This window comes from Helicoverpa zea, chromosome 13 (genome assembly GCF_022581195.2).
Source record: "Helicoverpa zea isolate HzStark_Cry1AcR chromosome 13, ilHelZeax1.1, whole genome shotgun sequence".
In the NCBI taxonomy this organism is placed as follows: Eukaryota; Metazoa; Arthropoda; class Insecta; order Lepidoptera; family Noctuidae; genus Helicoverpa; species Helicoverpa zea.
The window spans coordinates 636,910-660,304 of NC_061464.1; the positions used below are offsets into that span (position 1 = coordinate 636,910).

Consider the following 23,395-nt stretch of genomic DNA (forward strand, 5'->3'; position numbering starts at 1 on the left):
CATGAAAGCAGATGACTCAAATAATTTTCCCTAACTAGCTCAAATGTGTTTACCATGAAACCAATGAATAAATCACCTCATATTATTTATCAATTTAGTAAAATGTTTCGTCTGTTAAATTTCTATGTTTGTAAATAAACTCGCCAAATAAGGGTAGAAAGTCACATAATTATGTAAAACGGTTTTCGCAATTTTATCTATCTTCAGTTAATATTCTAAAAATGGATAAGACTTTTCTAGAAATTATTAACGTAAATGAATAGCGTAGACGTTTTTGGATGACTTAACCCAAATTTCTATTATGTATTAAAAAATTAAAAACAGCGTTTAATTATTTAGTTAATAGTTATGCCCTTGTGAGGTCGTTTTTAATATGTTAAAAAATAACTTTAATGTGTTTTTCTTAAAAATTTAATTTACAAAAATCATGTAGTAGATAAGTTTTATTCCGATGTTGACTTTCCGCAACATTAAATGCCTAAGTAAATACAAGATATTTTCCAACATAATCTTCTTTGGGTATATTCAACGCCCTACACTAATTAATTGTCCAATGTTGGGTTTTGAAATACAAATTTCCCATTACGTAAAACCGCAGAAGGGCAAATAGAACTGCGAATTATAGTAGTTAATACCTAGCTATATTAACTTGAATCACCAAACTTAGTTTTGCTTAGCTGACTTTGATCACGTTATCCCTTAGTTAGAAAATATTATACCTATTATCTTAAATTATTGAGATGATTATTATGGTTCAGTGAGATCATCTATAAAGCATCATTATGATTTTAAATTGACAAGGGTTAGTAGACACATCATTCAATCGAGAACAAATTGAAGCTTTTACCAATTCGAAGAAGTGAAAATAAGTTTTTTCTGACTTGAACTTAGTCACCGATTTCATTTATTTTTGCAGCTAAACTAAAAGCATTTATACTAAAAATACTCAGTAAATAAGTAGCTGCTATGACTGTAATTTACAGTTTTATTTATTTGTTTTTAAATATGTCATCATCATCATCAGCCTATAGCAGTCCACTGCTGGACATAGGCCTCTCCAAGTGCACGCCACTGAGATCGATTTTCGGCTGCTCGCATCCAGCTCCTGCCAGCCGTCTTGCGCAAGTCATCACTCCACCGTGCCTGAGGACGTCCTACACTACGTTTGCCGAGTTTTAAATATGTATCTATGCATAATATATTTCTCAGATTGATTACTGTCAGTTTTATCTTTGAACTAATCGTAAAATAAGCAAATGAAGATGACGGAACATAATATTTTGCTCTTAATTTACTACATATTGATTGTGTACTGAATTGTGAATAACTCTTTGTAATTGTTAAAATATTTTTTCTTAAAGTACGAAGAGGGTTTTGATTAAGTAGCAACTTGTAGGAATTTATCTAACATCAGGATCAACTAATCTATGTTTGAATCCGTCCACCTACTTGCGATTATAAACAAAACCGGAAAAGTGCGAGTCGGAATCGCGCACGAAGGGTTCCGTACCATTGTTTAGAAAATGAGCAAAACAATATTTATTTTATTCTAGTTTTCAGTATTTGTTCTTATAGGGGCAACAGAAATACATCATCTGTGAAAATTTCAACTCTCTAACTATCACAGTTCATGAAATACAGCCTGGTGACAGACGGACGGACGGACGGACGGACAGAGGAGCGAAAACAATAGGGTCCCGGTTTACCCTCTGGGTACGGAACCCTAAAAAACATGTAGTGATTACAAAATGGCATATCGTGTTTTTGTTTACAACCGCGAAAGTGTAAACAATAGTAGTTGTACAGTCACGATCAGAAATTACAAGTTTATGCGGAAGTCGGAAGTTGCCGGCCGCGACTGTACCGCAGTGAATGCGGGGCGATATTGTTATTAAAATAATATAAATAACTCACCATATTTATAGGTTTTGTGTGACTTGACATACATTTTTTATTGTAATCGTAAAATCTTACTTTGTTATGCTGTCCTGGTACAAATCATTCTGAGTAATTGAGTAATTTTCACTTATTTTAAATTTTAAAGCGATAATTATATAAAACCATTTAAACTAATTAAGAATAACGAATACTAAAGATTTTGGCACAAGATTAGCTTACTCATCTATGCAGGAAAATTCGTTAAACATTGAAATAAAATGACACGATTAAGGAAATTCAAGCAATTGAACAGGTAACTAATACAACATACGTGAGGGTGTGTAACTTGGGTTTTTCCCTATATAAAGTTGTAAATCTTTGCCAATAAGTTTTGCGAATCGTGGTCGAATCATATGGCACTATCAGGTCTAGTGAATCAAGTATTTGTCATTGCCCATACAATGTTAGCGGTTTAAAAGTTTTAAGGTGCTTCAACTATTAGCGGGTTATCTATACTAATATTATAAAGAGGAAAACTTTGTTTGTTTGTTTGTTTGGTTGTAATGAATAGGCTCAAAAACTACTGGACAGTTTTTAAAAATTCTTTCACCATTCGAAAGCTACATTATCCACGTGTAACATAGGCTATATTTTATCCCGGTACGGGCAGTAGTTACCACGGGACGCGGGTGAAACCGCGGGAAAACGGCTAGTTTAAATATAAAATGGTTCTTGATGGTCTACCTAAGTTTTTCTTAAATTATCTTTGTTATACTCTACTCTAAAAGTTCTCAAAATTCAAATATAATATAATATGAAAAAAATTTTGATGCAGCAATACATCACAATCGGATTACATGTGAATTGAAAGAACTTTCAGAGTTAAGGCATAAATAATTACTGCCATCGATAAGACTATGCTCATATCTACTATTAATTGAAGGAAAACATCAAAAAAAACATTTTGTATTTGAATTTTCCGCAGTTGAGGCACCCACCCTTAAGTCGTGGTCTGTGGTCCAATGATTCAGCTATTTTAAACCTGTCACCGGCCTGAATGATTGATATCTATATTAAGGAGTGTATGCTTATGTATGAGCCATCTTTTATTGTATTATTTGCAATTTTCCTCGTTAAATTGGGTCTTCTATACCTAGAAATAATTAGTCACAAGAAAACCCGATCTAATTTATTTTAATTCAGTGTTTCGAGAATTGTATTATTGTATATTGGCTTCCCGTCAGCGGTTTCCCTGGTATCTATGGAAACTACTATGCACACCTAAGTAGCTTATAACCTTCCTTGGTAAATGGGCTATCTAACACTTTTCAAATCGTTCATACATAAGTGCCATAATCCGGAGCAGTAAATGGATGTTTCTAACCCAAAGATCTTCAATCAATCAACTATATTGGGTTTTTTCTGTACTTTGGTACAGAAGGTTTGGTGTGAAGTCTTATAAAGGTCGCCGGAAGACGCTGGATGCAGGTCGCTTCCAACAGGTATCTGTGGAGATCAAAGGGGGAGGCCTATGTTCAGCAGTGGACGTCCTATGGCTGAGATGATGATGAAAGTGAAGTCTCCTGTACCAAATAAACGTGTCATTGCCACACGTGCAGCATATTTAAAAATTCGCACGTACGTAACAAAATCAAGCGTGGGTAAAAATCCTAATAAGTATAATTAATTGCAAAGAGGTAAGTAAATAACACTAGAGCTGGTAACACTACTAAAAGTTTGCGCATACACTTATCGATTAAACTCACAACACTAAAATCGGAAAATACAAGCTGTGTTCCAAATATTCAAATGTTTGTTTGTCATATCCCTTATTTATTGGGAAAACTCAAACTCATGAAATAATGACTTCAGAAACGTGTCATAGAGTAAATAAATAAGTATCATGCCCTAACTGGATAGTGTCGTATCCATAGTGATGTAGTCAAATATTTTACTATGCGTTAGTGTCACGAAATTAGCAGGTTATCGACAATTGAAGATATTAGACATTTTGAAGAGTTTTAGATCATCGTGAAATGCAAAAGTGATGTTAATAACTATCGTCAGCTTCTTTCGGTTATGTAAAAGATTCGCATGATGATATTCTATTAACTAGGTCTACAATAAGTGAGTCATTTGATGACACAAATATTATGATGAGATCAAAAAATATTTTTCTAAAGTCAAACAATAAATCGGTACTTACATTATTACCAAGCAAATTGTTCTCGTATGTATCGATAATTAATTTTCACTTAAATATAATTAACTTGCTATTATAGTATCGTAATCCGATAAGTGGCGCAAAGGCAAAAGGTTACAACAATATGGATCCTTACGACTTTATAGTAAAAGTAGGAACTGCGCTTGCGCCGGTCGATGGCTCGCCTTGGACTGATAATAATACAATATATATGGGCTAATGACCCTTAATCAGATGAAGTGTTTAATTAGTTTAGTTTATAAACAACAGTTTCCTAGTTCCGCCGGAATTCGATATCGATCTAATGTAAACAAAATGTTTGAAATTTTGCACAAAAGCTTACAATGAATTTAAATTGTTCTTTGTCACAATAACAAACGTCGTGGTTTTCTATTGGTAGAAACAAAAATCAAGATTGGCTCAATAGACCCAGAAATAGATCGGCCTTTACAAGCTCACTCAGTATGGATTTCAATTATTGTTTTTCTCAGGAATGGACATAATTTATGGATCGAGATCTATTAAATGTTACAGTTGTGTATCGACAATTATTCATCTATATTAATTACTAGACCATAAACAGAGCAGTTTCCTACCGGAATTGTAAAGTTTATCTACGTATATAATCGTAATTCGTATGGTATAGTGTCATATGGGGCGACATTGAAAGTTTCCCAGAGTCGTGACATATACTACTGTTTACTACTACTATTAGGTACATTGATCTTTATATGACATGGAATCGTATATATGTTTATTGATAGTCTTAAATGCAATAATTTAAAAATACATATATAAATTGTTGTCTGTGAGATTTATTGCATAGTAAACTAAATAAAATAAGAAGTCCGAAGCTTAGTTTTTTCAAAATAAATTACAATAATCAAGTTTTTTTTACTAAGATTAACAGCAATCTGTAGTTCATTAAAATATGTATAAACATAAATAACACCGCCTTAATAACAAAAACTGCTCAAATACGGTTTAAACTCATATTTAACTACAGTTTCTTGCCCTAACCGTTATCAGTTCCGGCCGCAGACAATCGTATCTCTGAGAGGTAAACAAAGCCTACGCTTCCTATCTGAGACGGTAATTAATGAATACCAATTAACTATAATTATGTATATCTGCCCATTTTGGTACAAAAATATTTTCAAAAATACCTCGTACTTATACCATTTATAACAGTCCAAGTTAACCTTTGTATGGTAGGGGAAGATGGGTAACAGTGGATCGTGGGTCACAGTGAATCACTTTGCATAACTTTGTATGTATTGCACGCACACACTCACGCGCTTGTGTGTTTGATGACCTAGCGGTGCCCCCCGCGCCTAACTAGTTGCTCGCAGTGTTTCGAAGCGGGAGGCCGCGCGGCGAATATCTCGAGACTAGGTAAGTACGATAATAAATTTTAAGGTTATTTTTGAACACGTGTTTTAAACATATTAAATTAAATTAGCTGGATTTTTGTCTTAAGGCCTTGCTCTTTAATGTTTATGATGTTATTTTGTAAATAGATGCTTGTGATATACGCAACAAAAACTTTTTTAAGGTTGTTTTTTTGATGAAGGTATCTTTGGGTTTCACTGAATCATTTTGAATTGGGAAACAGTGGATCGAGATCCACTGTTCCCCAAATGAAGAAATCAGGGGGGCACAATGGATCATAAGCGAAACCCAAAGAATTATGTAGAAATCAAAATTAAAATTAACTGTAAACATTGTTTTTACGAAATGTTTAAAATTACAGTAAGGTACTTACATAAATACAATTGTTTTTTTCATGCCTTTGTGGCACAGTGAATCAGAATAATTTATTATTAATGGAATTGTATTTTTAAGGTAAAGATGCCGAGATACAAGAAAAGAAAGACCAGTATAGGTCTAACCACTGAAGAAGAAATGCGGAATGCCCTACAAATGATACAAAATGGGCAAAAAATAAGAGCTGTTGCAAGAATCACTAACATCCCTTTCACAACTTTATACAGATACAACGAAAAAATAAAAAAATCAACCAACGAAGATCCGTTAAGTTCGGAAAAGCTAACACCTAATTACAGTGTGCGTAAAATATTTACTACAGACCAAGAAGAAGTTCTGGCTGAATATATAGCAGAATGTTGCAAAGTATTTTATGGTTTATCTACTTTAGATGCTCGCAAAATTGTTTACGAAACCGCTGTCGTTAATAATATAGAAGTACCTCAGAAATGGCATGATACAAAGCAGGCAGGAGTTGAATGGCTATATGGTTTTCGAAAAAGGTATCCAAACATCACTTTAAGGACACCTGAGGGGTGTAGCCTTAGTCGGGCTACATCGTTCAATAGACATAATGTCACTATGTTTTATGACAACCTAGAAACTGCAATGTCTCGACACGAAATGTTTGGGAATGGAACTAGAGTGTATAACCTTGACGAGACAAATACTATGACTGTTCAAAAATCGGCTAAAGTTTTGGCATTAAAGGGACAAAAACAGGTGTCAAAAGTCACAAGCGCAGAAAGAGGGACTCTGGTAACAACATGTTATATAATCAACGCGTTAGGAAATACGTTACCGCCAGTAATGATTTTTCCGCGAGTGCACTTCAAAAATCATATGCTGAATGGTGCACCAACTGGAACACTAGGATTGGCCACGCAAAGTGGATGGATGAATAAGGAACTATTTGTCAAAACAATGAAACACTTTATTACACACACAAATAGCAGAAAAGACAACCCTAGTCTCTTGATTTTAGACAACCATGAGTCACACATCAGCATTGAAGCTCTTAATTTAGCCAAAGATAATGGTGTTACTATACTCACTGTTCCACCACACACAACAGGTAAGATACAACCATTAGATGTTGGCGTTTTTGGCCCTTTTAAAACGGCATATAACAAAGCTGTTGACAGCTGGATGATGCGGAACCCCGGGAAGACCTTCTCCATTTATGAAGTAGCTGCGTGTGTTAGAGAAGCACATATGAAAGCAATGACCCCAAATAACATATGTAATGCCTTTAAGGCAACCGGGATTGTCCCCTTTAACAGAGACATATTTTCTGATGATGATTTCGCGCCCAGTGAGGTAACAAACAGACTATTAGAAAAAGAAAATATAGTGCCACCAGAAGAAGAAAGATTAAACAATGAGAATGATGTGAGAACAAGGACCCCATCTCCATCAATAATACATAATGATACAATATTACACTCTATTGACACCCCAAGTTCTTCAGTGAATTTACTGTCTCAAGCAGTTTTACTGTCCGGTAATATAACGAGTGAATATCCTTCTGAAGAACACATTTCTATCCAACCAAACCGACTTTCCCAGCTCGCATTGCAAGCAGTTTCCTCTACCAGAACTAGTCCAGCACCTTTGAATATCACAATTGACATAACAAAATTTCATCGCACACCATCCAAAAATCCCAGTCCGATTCCATCCTCATCTTTATGTTCTCTTCCTCCCTCCCCTCATAATTTACCGCAAAAAAAGTCGATAAATTCGGAGGTTTCCTCTCCAGCATGCAGCAAAAGAACACCCAGTGTTAAAAAATTCATTAGTCCATTCGAATTTAAGGGATTACCCAAAGCAGGACCACGAAAGAAAGGAAAATCTGTTATACGTAGAGGTAAAAGTATGATCGCAACAGATACACCTTATAAAAATGAAATAGAACAGAGAGCTGAAGAAAAAAATAAACAAAAAAATAAAAAGAAGTCTGTTAACGTAGTAAAAAGAAAAATCTTAGAAAGCGACAGTGATAGTGAAGAAGAGGAGCGTATGAGTCTTTATTCAGAGGAAGAGCCTACTTTTGATGAAGACGATGATAAAATTGATGTTGTGGATCCTAATAACTTTCCTTTATTACAAAATTTGCCAGAAGAGGGAAGATTTGTACTGGTCGAATTTCAAGTGAGAGGGAAAAAAGTCTATTATGTAGCAAAAGTTATAGGAATAATTAATGAAGATGTAGAAGTTAGCTTTCTTAGAAAGTCTGCAAAGAATCCAAATAAATTTTGTTTGCCTAATGTTCCAGATATAGCTACTGTTAATAAATATGATATTAAACTAGTGTTGCCTCAGCCTGGATTTAGTGGGAGTACTAAAAGAGTACAAGGGTTGTACCAATTTGATATGGACTTCTCTAGAATAGATCTACGTTAATTAGTTTTCTTTTCTACTCATAAGATGTTAAATGTTTGTAGAATAGATCTGCGTTAATATTTTTTTATGTTGATTATCTACTCATAGGATGTTATTGTTGAGTTTTCTTTATTAAAATTTGAATTTTATGTCAAAGTGGCTAACAAATTGCTTATTAAATTCTTGACCGTTATTTGAAGCTTACTAGTTTGAGATAGGCACCTACGTGTTTTCCGCTTTTATCTCTGTCCTTTTCTACCCCATATCTTGCATCTCTCTCGCACACCGACCAGTTTCACTCCCCACCAGGCAGGAGGCGACGAGTGTTCTCGGCGGCCACAGTTCGTCATTGGCGTCTTGTTTTCCGCCCGAGAAGGTTGGTCTAACCAACCGCTGTAGTATTTCGTTGAAAAATAAACTCAGTGCTCTCGCAGAACACAGGTGAGTTTATAATATTTTATACAATTTGTTAACGGTTTTACCGTTCGATATTCGATTTTGCGAAATCAAGTGTTAATATTTTGTACATCTACCCCTTTTTTGTCACGAGTTTTTTCCGTGTACTTTTTTTTTTTTCAGTAATTTGTTTTCAGAATGAGTGACTTATAAAGCAAATATGGATGCGGTAAATAATAAAGCTACCACAGCCCGTGCACGTGACTATGGAAAAGAAAGCAAGCCCGAAGTTCCTAAGGCACCTGTGGCCCTAGTTCAATCCTGCAAGGCGTTCAACTTTTTGACAAAAAAGAATGGTGTGAGGTGCGGTCCAACCAGCATCTCCTTAGTTCGGACTGGTCACTACCGCACTTGAAGAGGGCTGGTGGTGTCAAGAAAGCTTTTCGGCCTTGAAAGACTTGGTACGCTCCCCTCGGACTGCCAGTAAGTCTGTTAGCCACCCCCCATGGGGGTCGGCTCATTATCACGGCGTGTGATGGTTTTCGGCCTTGAAAGACTTGGTACGCTCCCCTCGGACTGCCAGTAAGTCTGTTAGCCACCCCCCGTAGGGGTCGGCTCATTATCACGGCGTGTGATGGTTTTCGGCCTTGAAAGACTTGGTACGCTCCGCCTAGGACTGCCAGTAAGTATACTAGCCACCCCCCGCAGGGGTCGGTTCATTATCACGGACCCGCGCAGGGTACCAATCTTGCATTTTGCGAGTCGCAGCATCATTACAAAGCAGGGACCAGTAAGTATACTAGCCACCCCCCGCAGGGGTCGGTTCATTATCACGGACCCGCGCAGGGTACCAATCTTGCATGTTGCGAGTAGCAGCATCATTACAAAGCAGGGACCAGTAAGTATACTAGCCATCCCCCGCAGGGGTCGGCTCATTATCACGGACCCTCGCAGGGTACCAATCATGCATGTTGCGGGTCGTACCATCATTGCAATCTACCCTCGCAGGGTGGCTTTTTGGATCGACTTTCGAAGAGTCGCCATTATAACCTTCCCTCGAAGGGAAATGGTAATCACACTCACGCTGAATGGCGTGTGACGCAAAACTCTAAAAGCTCCCTTGGGATATCACGAGTAAATTACAATAGGAACCATGTCCAACAGAGGAAACAGAAAGCGTCCAGGACCGCAGGCGGACTTTGATGCGTCCAACAAGGCACGTAAGTTATGACTTTCCAGGCGGGTTGCCTAACATTATATCAAGACCAATGGAAAGAAATGGGAGCTCCGCCTTTCTTGTTAAAAATAATAACTGGGTATCGCATACCATTGGCCAAAAGCCACCTTTGATAGATAATGCCAGATTTGACCAGAGAGTCCAAAGAGATGGATGTCGTCATATCCCAAATGATAAAACAAAAAGTTCTATTGATAGCTGCAAATTCTGCCAGCTTTCTTTCCAATATGTTTCTTGTGCCCAAAAGGCGACGGAAAGAACCGTCCAATACTCAATCTCAAGGTTCTCAACAAGTTCATAATTACGGAACCCTTCAGTTTAATAAATGTTTTTCGGGTGCTAGAGTTTCTTCAGAAAGACGAATGGCTGTGCAAGTGGATCTCGCCCAGGCTTACTTCTACCTTCCGGTAGCCGAAGGTCACAGATATGTTCTTCGACTAGTATACAGAAGAAGACTGCTTCAGATTACGTGCCTACCATTTGGCTTAAGCACGGCACCCAAGACCTTCGCCACAGTGACCAATTTGGGTGGCTCAAACTTTGAAAACTCAAGGGTTACTTATAATTGTGTATCTCGATTTTCTGGTGGCTCACCAAGATATATTTGCCTACTTTGGGATCATTTGCACCATGTTTTGGATGGCAAGTGAATAAATCGCAAGCATTATCAACAAGATAATGACAAAACGCACTACGTGACAAACAGCACGACAAACTTAGAAGACCTGCATAGCTTGATAGGACTTTTAAACTTCGCAAGTTTTCGTTGTTCCATACGGCAGACTGCATTACCGGGCTCTCCTCACTTTCCTCAATGCAGTGTTGAACAGCAATCTATACCTACCCTATTCATGGAACCGTGAGCCAAACGGTGAACAAACCATAAAAAGGGTTCTTATAAGTCACGATTGAAGTAATGATCATATTTTATAAAAATAACTACGAAAGTAATATACTGACAACATTAGAAATGATATTTTAGAACGATGTCTGTGGAACTTATGCAATCTTTTCAAACTTAATTGAAATCAAATATGTATGATAAATGCCGTAAATTATTTTCTTAATTTTAATGAAATATGTAGTAAATCGTTTACATGTAAAATGAACCTAGAAGTCTTGACTGTCATACATAGAACCCTACTTAATTGAAGACCACAGATACTAAGAACATTTTACATAAAAATGTGACGTTTTTGTCATCGGTCGGGTTATACCCACCATTTTGAAAAAGTGTCATTCTTTGGTTACATTGTGGGCTCACGGCTCGGTGAATGGAGTATAGCAATGTTGAACCTACCAGCAGATACCTTAGCAGATCTAAAGTGGTGGCTGGTCAGCTGCCACCAAACCTTGGATATTCATTCGCCACTTCCCTGTCACCTTATAACCACGGACGCCTCCGATGTAGGATGGGGGCACAACTGAACGGAACTCCCGTAATGGGTTCATGGAACGAGAGAGAAAAAGGCTTTCACTGCGATCTGAAAGAGATGCTTGCAGTGTTAACTGGAAAATCACGGCAAGTTGCTAAAGAGATCAACAGCCATTTTTCAATGCAGAAATGGGACTGTGGTGTCATATCTAAGAAATCAAGGTGGCACCCGATCAAGGAGCTTACCGAACTTGACGTACAGAGTATTCAGTTATCTTGAGCTGTATCAAATCTATCACGTCGTGAATCATATACCAGCCCTATTCAACAGTCAGGCAGACCATCTCTCCCGACACAAACCTCCACCGGAGTGGCATCTTGTATCAGCAGTGGACCTATTTGCCTCGAAGCGAGCCCAGGGACACATAGTTGTGTACTACGTGCCCCTAGATCTGAAGGACCCGAAAGCGGGGTTCCACGATGCATTTTTCTCAAGTTTTGACTTACCCGCTAGCATGGGTATTACCGTCACCTTACCTTATACCGTAGGTCCTCAGTCATCTCAATTCAGGAACGGGAGTTAATCTCATAGTAGTTCCTTCGGTGGCACCAGGTATTTTGGCGAGCAGATTTGAAGTCCCGATCATTAGCAGTACCCTACACACTGATGAACCTCGAGCAGAAACCGAAAGACACAGCAACGGGGATACCCCCTGCCAAGGTCAAGGAAATGGGGGGGGGGGAGGGACAAGGAGTCTCTCCGACTGAAGTCTTCTTCAATCCACACGCAACACTTATCAATCAGCTTGGAGTCGATGGTTAAATTGGGGCGAAAAGTATGAAATTGGATCCTATGAATCCTTGAATCCCTATTTGGACCTATACTTACCCAATTTTTATTAGCGGACTAACACATAGTAAATAAACTAGCATACAATACTATTTTATTACACAAGTCAGTTATAGCTACACTATGCAATGCAGAAACCACTCTAGAGCTAGGCTCACACGTTCTAGTCGGACACATTTTAAAATCAATAGCGCTGAGCAAACCTGTTCCCCGGGAAGCCGTCCATCTGGAATATTGACCAATTGGTAACCTACTTAAGTGCAGTAAACGTAGACGAGAATAATCCATTTGCAACTTCCAGGCACACTGCTACTCTTTCTTTTGCTAGCTTGTTTCGGAAAGGCGAGTCCATGATCTTTCCTTGCTTGCAATAGACCCAGAACATTTCAAAAACAACAAAGATAATTTAATCTTATGGCCAGTCTTTGGCTCTAAGACCGACAGTTCTAGTCATAGGCAGTCGGGTTGTTGTTTGATGGATAATCAGGAAAATATAAATCTAAGTCCAGTGTATTGGGTCAGAAAGACTAAAGCCTTGTTAGAAGATAGACGGACATCGGCTAATTCCTTAAATTTATTTATATCCGTTAGAGGCCAACCAAAGGCAGGCACCCGAACGATGATGCGGGTGGATTAAGACATTGTTAAAAGAGGCAGGAATAACTACAACCCCAGGAAGCTTCCACTCGGCGGTAGCGTCAAAATCTGTGTTGACAATATACCTTTGGACGATATATTAGCAAAGGGTAATTGGCGATCAGGCAATACATTTGCCCATTTTTACAGAAGGGAAAGATACCCACTAAATAAAAGTAGCAAGTTATCTCGATTATTTAATTAATCCAGCTGATTAATGTCTATATTTTTTTTGTTACTATTGTTATTAAGAAGTATCGCAATGTTTTTGTTAATTACTATTAGAAAATGAAATCAATTTTTGCTTTTGTTCTTGCATCTCTCTTTTAATTTTTATTACTCATCCTTCGAGCCCCTTTCCCAACTATGTTGGGGTCGGCTTCCAGTCTAACAGAATGTAGCTGAGTACCAGTACCAGTTAACTTTGATTACATTAGTATTCCAGGACGCAATACACATACTTACATGTGATTACTCGTGTACCTAAGTACCTATTTACATACACAATTTCATTGTGCTTTTGCTCACATTGGCGTCCACTTCCACCAGGCGATAACAAACACGTCTCAAACTAGTAAGCTTCAAATAACGGTCAAGAATTTAATAGCAGCGTTTTACCTGAAATAAAACGCATATTAAATACTTACCTTATTTGAAGCTTACATTTTAATTTCTGCCTGGTGTTTTCGACTCAATGACGAACTGTGGCCGCCGAGAACACTCGTCGCCTCCTGCCTGGTGGGGAGTGAAACTGGTCGGTGTGCGAGAGAGATGCAAGATATGGGGTAGAAAAGGACAGAGATAAAAGCGGAAAACACGTAGGTGCCTATCTCAAACTAGTAAGCTTCAAATAAGGTAAGTATTTAATATGCGTTTTATTTCAGGTAAAACGCTGCTATTATAAAGTGTTCCTTAAGGGTATTTTGACGGATCTAGTCTACCTACTCATAGTTAGTTTATTTCATTACTTTCAAAGTATAAAATGTTTACCTAATTAAATATTGAATATCATTGTTCAGTGATTCAATGTGAAGCACTATTTTAGAATTTAATTTTTGTTGTCTTTTTGTTCAAAAACGGTAGTTACCTAGTTTAATTTACTTAGAGTTTAATTTTTATTTAGAGGGAGTTCTTCATTTGATTTTGACTTGCAACAATAGTGTTGCTCAACTGAAAGTATTATTTGATCTCATTACGCAATAAATAATAAATATTGTGTCTATAATTGTGTTTTATTACTATTATAATAATGATGATCCTGTGTACCCCATATGATCCAGTGTGCCCAACCCAATGATTCACTGTATCCCAAATATGGGTCACAGTGAATCAATTACCACTTTAAAAAAAAACGGTTATATCTCATTAATTTATTGTGTAATATGGCCGTTGACGTTTTTTTTCAATAGACAGATATATTTATAGCTGAATCATTCAAAAACGCAGTACTTATAGCTTAAAATTCCGTAATACAGGCGCTTCGAAAAAAAAATGATTCACTGTCCCCCATCTTCCCCTAAGTAAATATATGCATATCAGTGTTGCCAGAAACGCATTGTAAATTAAAACATTAATCGAAACATAACAGAAGTCATTTGTGATAATTAAATTGTTACAAAAAAAATAATGCCTGATTACAAACTCATTTAAGTTCAACAAGTCGATAGTACCTAATTAATTGACTAGATAATTACTCGTGGGAATAATAATATCAGTTGTTTTTTGCAATATTTGTTACATAATGGAAACAGTTATGATGCGTGTGTAATTGAACATTATATTTACGTAACAATTTTCGAAATCCAAACCATAGTATTTATTCCATTACAAAGAATCATAGCAATATCGTTTTCTCTTAAAACCAATATATTAAATACCTGGCGTTAGTGTAGAGTTACTGAAACAATCAATAAATAGTTTTGATAAACGAATTAAGAATTTGGATTCATAAACCACGTTGTGTTTACTTAATTTCCTAATTTAGATAAATCTGCAATATAATATGTAATATAATTAGCATCTAATAGTTGTTGTCAGCAATGTTTTAAGCGAACACATTGTGCAAAAGCGTGCACTTGCCAATGTCAGCGATTTATCGTACATATTGTGATATGTCACTCAGGTGCATTGCGTCCTGCGCACACTTGCGATTCTGCGACACATAAGCATTGAGCACTTTATTATGAAGTATGAACATAATGGTGAATCAAATCTTACTTATTTATTTTTATGATTTTCATACTTATCCTTTTTATGGTTTTCCAGCTAGACATCGATAGATTTCTTCGTCTCACATTGACTTGATTCATAGCACTAGTTGGATAAACAATAGCAAAAGAAAATCAGACAAAAACGAATGCAGGTTGTTTATGAATAGTATATTTAGGTAACAATTAGCAAATTAGTCTCTATTTACTTCATACATTTTCATGAGAACAGCATTTTGTCTTACTTACATCCTGTTCACAATATTATTATTCTTGTTTTAATTAGTGAGTATACCTAAAATCTTTCAAGACATTATTAAACTGATTATTTGATTTAATTAAAAATATTCATGAATTTCCCATTTAATATAAAAAATTTACTTCTGCGACTAAGAGTTTGTTCATATTTTGCATAATCGCAACGTGTGCAATTCGAGTCGTGATCGCGCGCCCAGTCGAACTCGCAAGTTTCCGCTCGGAAGATAAATGAATGCTTTTCGATAGGAAGTAACATTATTTCCTACTAGGCATATAAGTGCTTTATTACGCCTTATTTATACATAGACCACCCACACAGCCACCTTTCTGTCTAACATAATCGATTTTACCAAAATAGCAAAACTGCAGATGCTAAAATTACCAAAATCGTATTAAGTAATTGAGTTTTTGTGCTATGTTTCTCATGGTTAACAATGCTACAATTTGGTGATAAAACGTGGTCTGATAAAAAATCGTTTAGCGTGTGTACGAAAGTAGACAATGATGGGCAAAGACAATCATTGAATGACGTTATTCCTCTCATCATACTGATGACATGATTGCAAGAATTATGTCGGATTACAGTGCGAAAATATTGTTTGTATGTGGAAATTGAATTATTAATGGCGGTAGTTTCTTTTGCTTTGTATTTAAGAATAGTTGGCTAATCATTAAAATGATTAATGATTATGTTGGAGACTTCCGGTGTAACCAATTTGTTTTACGCTGAAAAAGTTTTGTCAACTTAATACTAAAATAGAAGCAAAATTAAAGTTAGTGCGTTGTTTGTTTTACCGAAGCTGTAATTTCTCTACTCCTACAGAAAATTCTTCGATCTTGATCTCCGATCTTGACCTCTGAATTGTGACTAATGCTCATTCATTCTCTGTTTGAGAAGAAGTCTGTGCTCTGCAGCGGAACAGTAAAAAAGCTACCGATGACAATAAGAATTCTTAAAAAAGAAAATCCTAAAAGTACTTTCTGTCAAATGAACGAAGACACATTTATGAATTTTCCTGGATTTTAACCACAACAGTAAGCATTAATGTATCAAAGATATTTATGAACTTCTGTTGCCATATTTGGATAGGGAAGCATTTATGACAGATCAAATACGTTATATACTTAAACGGTACAACATATAAGGTGTTTCCGTACCGTTAAACATCTTTTTAAATTAATCTCATCTTCTGGAAAATTCTTACCGCCATGGTCGTACTGTTTCATATATGAAATATGGGTATACCCAAGTTTATGACTATATTTAGCCAACTTAATACACGGTTGAACTAACCACAATTAAAACAGGTTACATAATAGATCTGTAGGTAACAATTACAACATAAGTATGTTATGGTCACTGAATACTTGAATTGAATTCGAAAAAGGAGAATACCAGTGATCTTACGATGTCACCACCTTGGTTTTACAGCAATTTACAATATTGATCTGTAATTGTTAGTTTGGGTTAACATAAAATATGTTGTACAACCACACACGTGACAATAAAAAATGACCATAAGCTTACGAAAATAAGCTGACTCGGTTTTGACCCGCCATTTTTGACCAAAAACAATAACAATCCATAGTAAATTTCGCAACATATCAATGGACTCGCCCAAAGAGTTCGACAGACGCTGACCTTCTGTGATTGGGCGAAACTTTAAACTCGGAACACGAGAATTTGGCAAAGCGTGGGTCGCAAGGTACCATAGAGGTTTACCTCACCTCGTTTGATTTTAAATGGCTTCGGCATGCCGGCAACTATGCGTTATACTAGGTATGTATATTCGCAATGCTTTTATTGTATTGGTCAATGCGGAGATTGAGAGAAAACTTTAATGTTATGTTACTCAATATCCCGATGTGATACAGGTTAGGGAAACGTATTGCAATAACACCCTGTAATATAGAGCGTATAGCACACTTTTGCAATAATTTTATTATAATTGCACTGCACTATAAATAAGCCTTTTGAGTGCTTGTGAAAGTTAAATGCAGGACACATTAGTAACTGCTAATAGCCATAAAAATAAGAGCCAATTACTAGATTCAATTGATAAAAATGGCCGCTAGAACAATACAGTTAGTCATCATCTCAATAATGTTTTCCTTTCCGATTAAGTCAAAATAAACTATGATGACAAATGGTTCCGACAATTACCAAAATATGATTAACGGTTTAATAATGCATAGTTTGGTAAATAAATTAGATTAACAGCTCCTAGTTCCTAGTAGATAATTGTTTGTTTATTTACAAGATAAGGCCTTATGGCCTCTCATCCGCTTCCGGCGCGCGCGCAGGTATCGAGACCACTTGTCACCCACTCACAAACTGAAGCATTGCTATTTATAATTTATATTTTTGTTCAGTAATTATATTATGGCGTTTACTTGTGGCAAGGATTAATCAATTTTGATACTTTCATAACTTTTTCGGCAATGTCCTTAACTGTGTGTTTAACGGTAATTTGTTTAATTTATATAAGGAAGCATATAGGAGGAGTAGGTACATAAGGGGACCACATAAAAGGAATACATAAGTGGAGCACATATGGGGAGTACATAAGGGGAGTACATAAGGAAGTATACAAGAGGAGTACATAAGCGGAGCACATAAGGGGAGTACATAAGGGAAGTATATAAGGGGAGTACATAAGGGAAGTATATAAGGGGAGTACATAAGGAAGTATATAAGGGGAGTACATAAGGGGAGTACATAAGGGGAGTACATAAGGAAGTATATATGGAAGTACATAAGGGGAGTACATAATGATAAACAGTTTGTTATTTATATAGATCAAATTAAACCGACTAACAACATAATGATAGCTAGTAACTAAACCATTATGTTAAAGGTAAATAATTACGGATATTCAATTATTGTTGTCAATACGTTCATGTATTACTTTATGCAATAAGTGTAATAAATACTAAATCGTTATTCTAGTTGTTCAGGAAGAAAATTCGAACTGGTTTTTATATAGATATTTATCCCTTTTCCTGGTTCAAAGGCCATCTCAGAACTTATGCAATACTTAACTAGCTGCTTCCCGTGGTGACGTTCACTTCTGAGAGAATGTCAATACCCACTTGGGGTACGATTATATCGTCGTGTTAAAATAATACTACCAAGTATTTGTGAAAGAAAACAGAAACTTTCATATTAAAAAATATATATATATTACCATAAAATAAGCCCATTATATCATCTCCCTAGCATCCATTTTTTAATTTTGTAACAACAACACAGTAGTCCTATTCTGAGTGCAGAAAGCAGTGATATGCGCAGACGCATTGAACACAACAGACTCGACGGCGCGGGTCGACAACCGCTCGCCGACCCTGACACTGATCGCCACATACTAGCGAAGCACGCGGCGACACCCGTATAGTGAACATTCATTAATTACCACGCAATAGTGTTATTAATTGACACGTTTTGTTAATTGAAAAATTATAATGTTAAATGTAAGCAGGTTTCTATGATTGGTCATAAGTGTTTAGGTATAAGTCATTAGGAAAGTACCGAATAACGTGATTGATGTATGCTAAATAGTTGGTAATATAATTATTAGGAACGAATAGTAATTTACAAAGAATTTTGTAGAATTTTAAAACTCATTGTGTGCTTCGGTAATCTTTATTAACATTATAATACATTTTCGTGCATTTTCGTGAATTTTGTGCAATTTCGATAAACATAGCCTATAACAGTATATATGTATAACTACACAAGTCTACACCATATCATGAAAGCTAGCTAATAAATACCAACACTAACGCATTTATAATATTAGTAAGGATTTCTCTAACCGCAAACAATTCTAAGAACAGCACTATTAACAAACAACATTGACAGACAGTTCAAGACTAGAGGTGCGCTTGCTCGATACGGAAGCGTTTATCGATAATGTTTTATCCCCTAACTTTTACTTAACGTATGACTCAAGCTGTTTACGATAAACCTTACTTCCTACATCTTCGGGTAAGTCGGTTAAACCCTCGCGAAGGTTAAGATCAGTCGGTCAACGGCACTGCAAACTATATTCGGCATATTACATGATTATTCGTGAAAAAAGTTATTGCTAGCAATAAAAAAACATGTATCGGTAGGTACTTAAAGCCATTAATTTGTGCTATCGGTGTGACCATGGTGAATTTGGTTGGATTATTAATCCTATCCTTAATTTGGACAATAATTAATCAGATTGACCTACTTCCGACTACTCTTACAACTTTTGGTAATGGAAGGATGTCTGTTATTCCATCTCACAAATACGCTACTTGTTCTCACAAAGAATTTGTTTCTTATTTATGCAGAATAGAATTGAAATTATAATGCTTACCACTTGGATTATCACATTAGACACTTTTTTTACTGAATATCTGTGGACCAGCTCTAAAGAAAAATCTACTAGGAGAATTAATGTGATAGGTACCTAATAATGAGTCATCTAATGGTAGAAACATGTCACATACATATAATGAATAAACAAAAAACAAAAGAAATGCTATAAACAGCTACATTTTGATGCAAATCTAAGCGAAATGCGAACTACAACCAGTTTTAACATTACATTGTGTAACATAACGCAATCGCAAGTTATGTCAAGATGTTCACGATATTCGCGACGGCACCAAACAAACAAAAAACTGCATAATTATTGCATAATTAAATAAAAACGTGAGCCAGTTTAAAAACTCTATGCACACGGGTTTCGTGTGGCATACTTCGATGGTCTATTTTGGGATAAATACCTAGAATTTGTAAGTTTGTTTACTTTAGCTTCTTCAAGGATAAATTATGTCTAACTCAAGTGCATTTGGAAATAGATAGACAATGATCTGGGACTAGTTTCAACACCGGATGAATTGCCAGGAATAGAAAATTGCTGCTAGCAAACTGTACTAACTACGGCTAGATACTGTTTTGCAAAAATAAATTGCCTAACATTATCAAGCAATTTCCATGATAAGATATTTTTTGCAACACAAGAGGTGTTGCAAAAAATATCTTATCATGGATGGGACAATTGCTGAGCTGTGCACCGAACCGAAACAAAGTACATTTTGATGGGCCCGAGCCACCACACACAAATAAATTGATTACAAATGCTCCTAAAACATGTAACACTCAAAAACACGTGTGTTTTTAATTATATACCTCTGTAGTGAAATATTAAAGATGTTAGTCATAAGTAGCGTCCGTAACATCGTAATGTTTCATGTTTATTCATATTGCAGATTAAAATATATGTACGAGTAAAAAACAATAATTAAAACATACTTAATTCGCGAATTGATTACATAATTAGACTGTTATATAACTTTACTATATGGGTCGCAAAAAGAGTACCCTTTTTAGATCATGTGGATAATATTAATGTTTATTTTTGTGTTGTTTCAGACGCGCGTCCATGATGTCTCCGCGGCAACTCATGCGCAACTCGAATATGACGCAGAAATGGCAACGGCGAGAAATCTCCAACTTTGAATACCTCATGTTCCTGAACACTATTGCTGGTAAGTTGAAGTCAAATATGAACAATATTGTGTTATTTTCATATTGCTCAAATAGCACCTGACTAGCATCTTCCTACTTTCCTAAATTTCTGGCAGGACAACTTATCAGGCAACGCAACGTGCAACGGTAAAAAAAGCTCCGATTTCTTCATGATCTCTATGTTAAAGCAAAAAAATGTGGTGACCCTTTGGGTATTCACATTTTTATTTAGGACTATTTAAATAAATACACTCCCCTCTCCTGGAATTGAATGAAGAAAACGATTGAAAAAATAGCTGAATCCTGAAAAGGTTAAATAGCAGCATTATAGTCAATAGTAAACTCTGAATAAAAGTTAAATCACTTGAAAATGGAGTCAGCGCGAGCGGTTGATACTTTGGTTCAAGAAATAAGACATCTTTCATAACAATTTACTTCTATTACATCCACTTAGACATGTGATTCAGTTATTATAAACCATGATAAGGGAGAACTCATCCGTCGTTACCTATCCACTTTGTCCGGGCAATTTAACCAATAATTAACTGTTAACTACGAGTTATAATTACACTCAGTTAAATCGGCTTTCATATGACAATAGTGGAAAAATCTTCCTATTATATTTAGGTACTTAGATCTTTCTAGAAGACTCAGTTGCATCAATTAAAACCGTGCATGGTTTAAAATAATATGATGCAATAGATGCAATAGACTGATTTTATTTTTAGATCCTTAATTCAATGTAAATTAACAAGGTTATTAGTCAAGTAGGTATACTAAGCTATTTTTGTTGCCCTACAAAATCTTTGTTTATTACTTTATGACTACAGTTTTTATTACCGAATATGATCTAACATCATTACACATTCTTTTAATGGGAAATTGAGAAGGTGAACAGTATTGAAACATTTGGTCACGATAACTTCTAATCGGACCTAAAACTTTATACATATTCAGTTGTCAAAGTTACAGTCATTGTAAAAAAATAGTTAAGTAGTAAATTGCGAATTTTTATGAGTCAAATAAAAATATATTTTGTATAGGATAAAAATATCCATGAAATACTACGCCAAAATGTTCTAACCGGTCTCCCCTAGATGGCGCTGCATAACCAGTTTAAGTATTAAGTTTAAGCGCCTGACATAATACTGTAACTAATACACAGATTATAGTATTGTTATGTGTTTAATCTGTTCCTTTATTTTCGTGTTACCTTGGCATTAACGCAGTGCAAAAAATATCGTCTTGAAGACGTGACCGACCAATTACAAAAGTATAGCTGATCCTTTGACTGATAACTTTATTTTTATGAATTATTGTTTTGTTTGGTAACAGTGTATCTTTAAAGATTTACATACTATCAATCGATCGTACATAAATTTTAGTAACTTTAACTAGTAGATACCCAGTTCAGGTTTCTGAAAAAATGCACAACAAATAGGACATTTTAGATATACCGGTACATAGATAATTGCATTACTTTTTAAGAGAATAAACAAAGTTACAGTGAGAAATACGAATATATAAACAAAATCACAAGGTATCCCAAACTCTTTCAGAAGCACAACATTAATTTATCAATATAAAACATAACTTAATAATTTAATTCAAAATAACTGTTACAATTACCAAGGCAACAGTAGCTTGAGGAACTAATGGTCCGTGTCAAGCGGATAGAAACTTGTTTTAATCAGAGGTTCCATAATCCGGATCATTAAACTATTATGCATTGAGGATTCACATAATGCAGCAGAAACATTCATTCTCTATACACCTAGAACACAAATCGTTTGACGTAAGTATGACTAAAATTACCAGGTCGCATTTTGCATCAGGAATGGCTAAATTGTCATCGAACCAAATATTTAACGCCTAATGAGCATGACTTGGCAATATAGATATTGTTATAAACCACAGTACCTACCCATTATCACAAGCATTACATATGCTTTACATAAGAATTTAGGTATTACAGACATGACATAACTTAAACTACTCATGCAAGTCCATTGTTACGAGAAAAAACGACCAAAATCTATCATTATGCAAAGCTGAAAGCATTTTGCAAATGTTCTCGCAAAAGATGTCAATGACCACATCGTGTGACTAGAATTTAATGGCTACCTGTCATGAAATTGCGAAAAGAAATATGACCTTAAAAACATTTTGGAAAAGATTTGCATGTGTTAAATGTTTTTTGCCATGCACTAATGATCAATCAATTCAGTAGAATTCTTTTCATTTGTTCTTGAAACATATATAGACACTTAATTCACTTCATTTTGGCTACTAGCCATCTGAAATAACATACCATCAGCCCTTGATTCTCTTCTCATGTATGATGCCCTAGTAACTTACTTTCACACAATTTCTTCACTTCCCGACCGCAACCAGGATGTCCTTTCAAGTTAAACTGTGGGAATGTAATGTACCAATGTTACCATCTGACTGAATAACTATTACTTGCGCAATAACGTTAGCGTTTATTAGAAAATGTGTTTGTCTCTTAGTCGGTGCAAACGGTACAAATAATCCAATTTATTGTCACATGCATGTTGTTAGAGGGTCGCACTGACTCACTCAGCTGATATGCTTTCCTGGTACCACGTGGTTAGACGAGGTCATGAGGTTGTTTGGAAAAACATGCTGAGATAATAAATAAATAAAATAAATAAATAAATAATAAATCTTAGCTTT

General features: G+C 35.8%; 3 protein-coding genes across 6 annotated transcripts in view; 2 read left to right on the top strand and 1 right to left on the bottom strand.

Annotated features, from left to right (window-relative positions):
• The window catches only part of LOC124635872 (neurobeachin), a 369,067-nt gene that overhangs the window by 328,912 nt on the left and 16,760 nt on the right, over positions 1–23,395 (top strand). For all 4 annotated transcript variants that reach the window (XM_047171824.1, XM_047171825.1, XM_047171826.1 and 1 more), the window contains one exon: positions 20,603–20,718. In XM_047171824.1, the coding sequence (XP_047027780.1) occupies positions 20,603–20,718 (116 nt within the window). The remainder of the gene's footprint in view (positions 1–20,602; positions 20,719–23,395) is intronic.
• The window catches only part of LOC124635875 (facilitated trehalose transporter Tret1-2 homolog), a 51,237-nt gene that overhangs the window by 23,852 nt on the left and 3,990 nt on the right, over positions 1–23,395 (bottom strand). The gene's annotated exons all lie outside the window — the stretch shown is intronic.
• Positions 5,323–8,389, top strand: LOC124635873. The gene is made up of 2 exons (XM_047171828.1): positions 5,323–5,476; positions 5,927–8,389. Exon 2 carries the CDS (start codon positions 5,933–5,935, stop codon positions 8,252–8,254), a length of 2,322 nt encoding a protein of 773 aa, XP_047027784.1. The 5' UTR covers positions 5,323–5,476; positions 5,927–5,932; the 3' UTR covers positions 8,255–8,389.

Bases quoted from the DNA above. Each gene is read 5' to 3' on its own strand.
- LOC124635873 (XM_047171828.1), top strand. From the start codon at position 5,933: ATGCCGAGATACAAGAAAAGAAAGACCAGTATAGGTCTAACCACTGAA.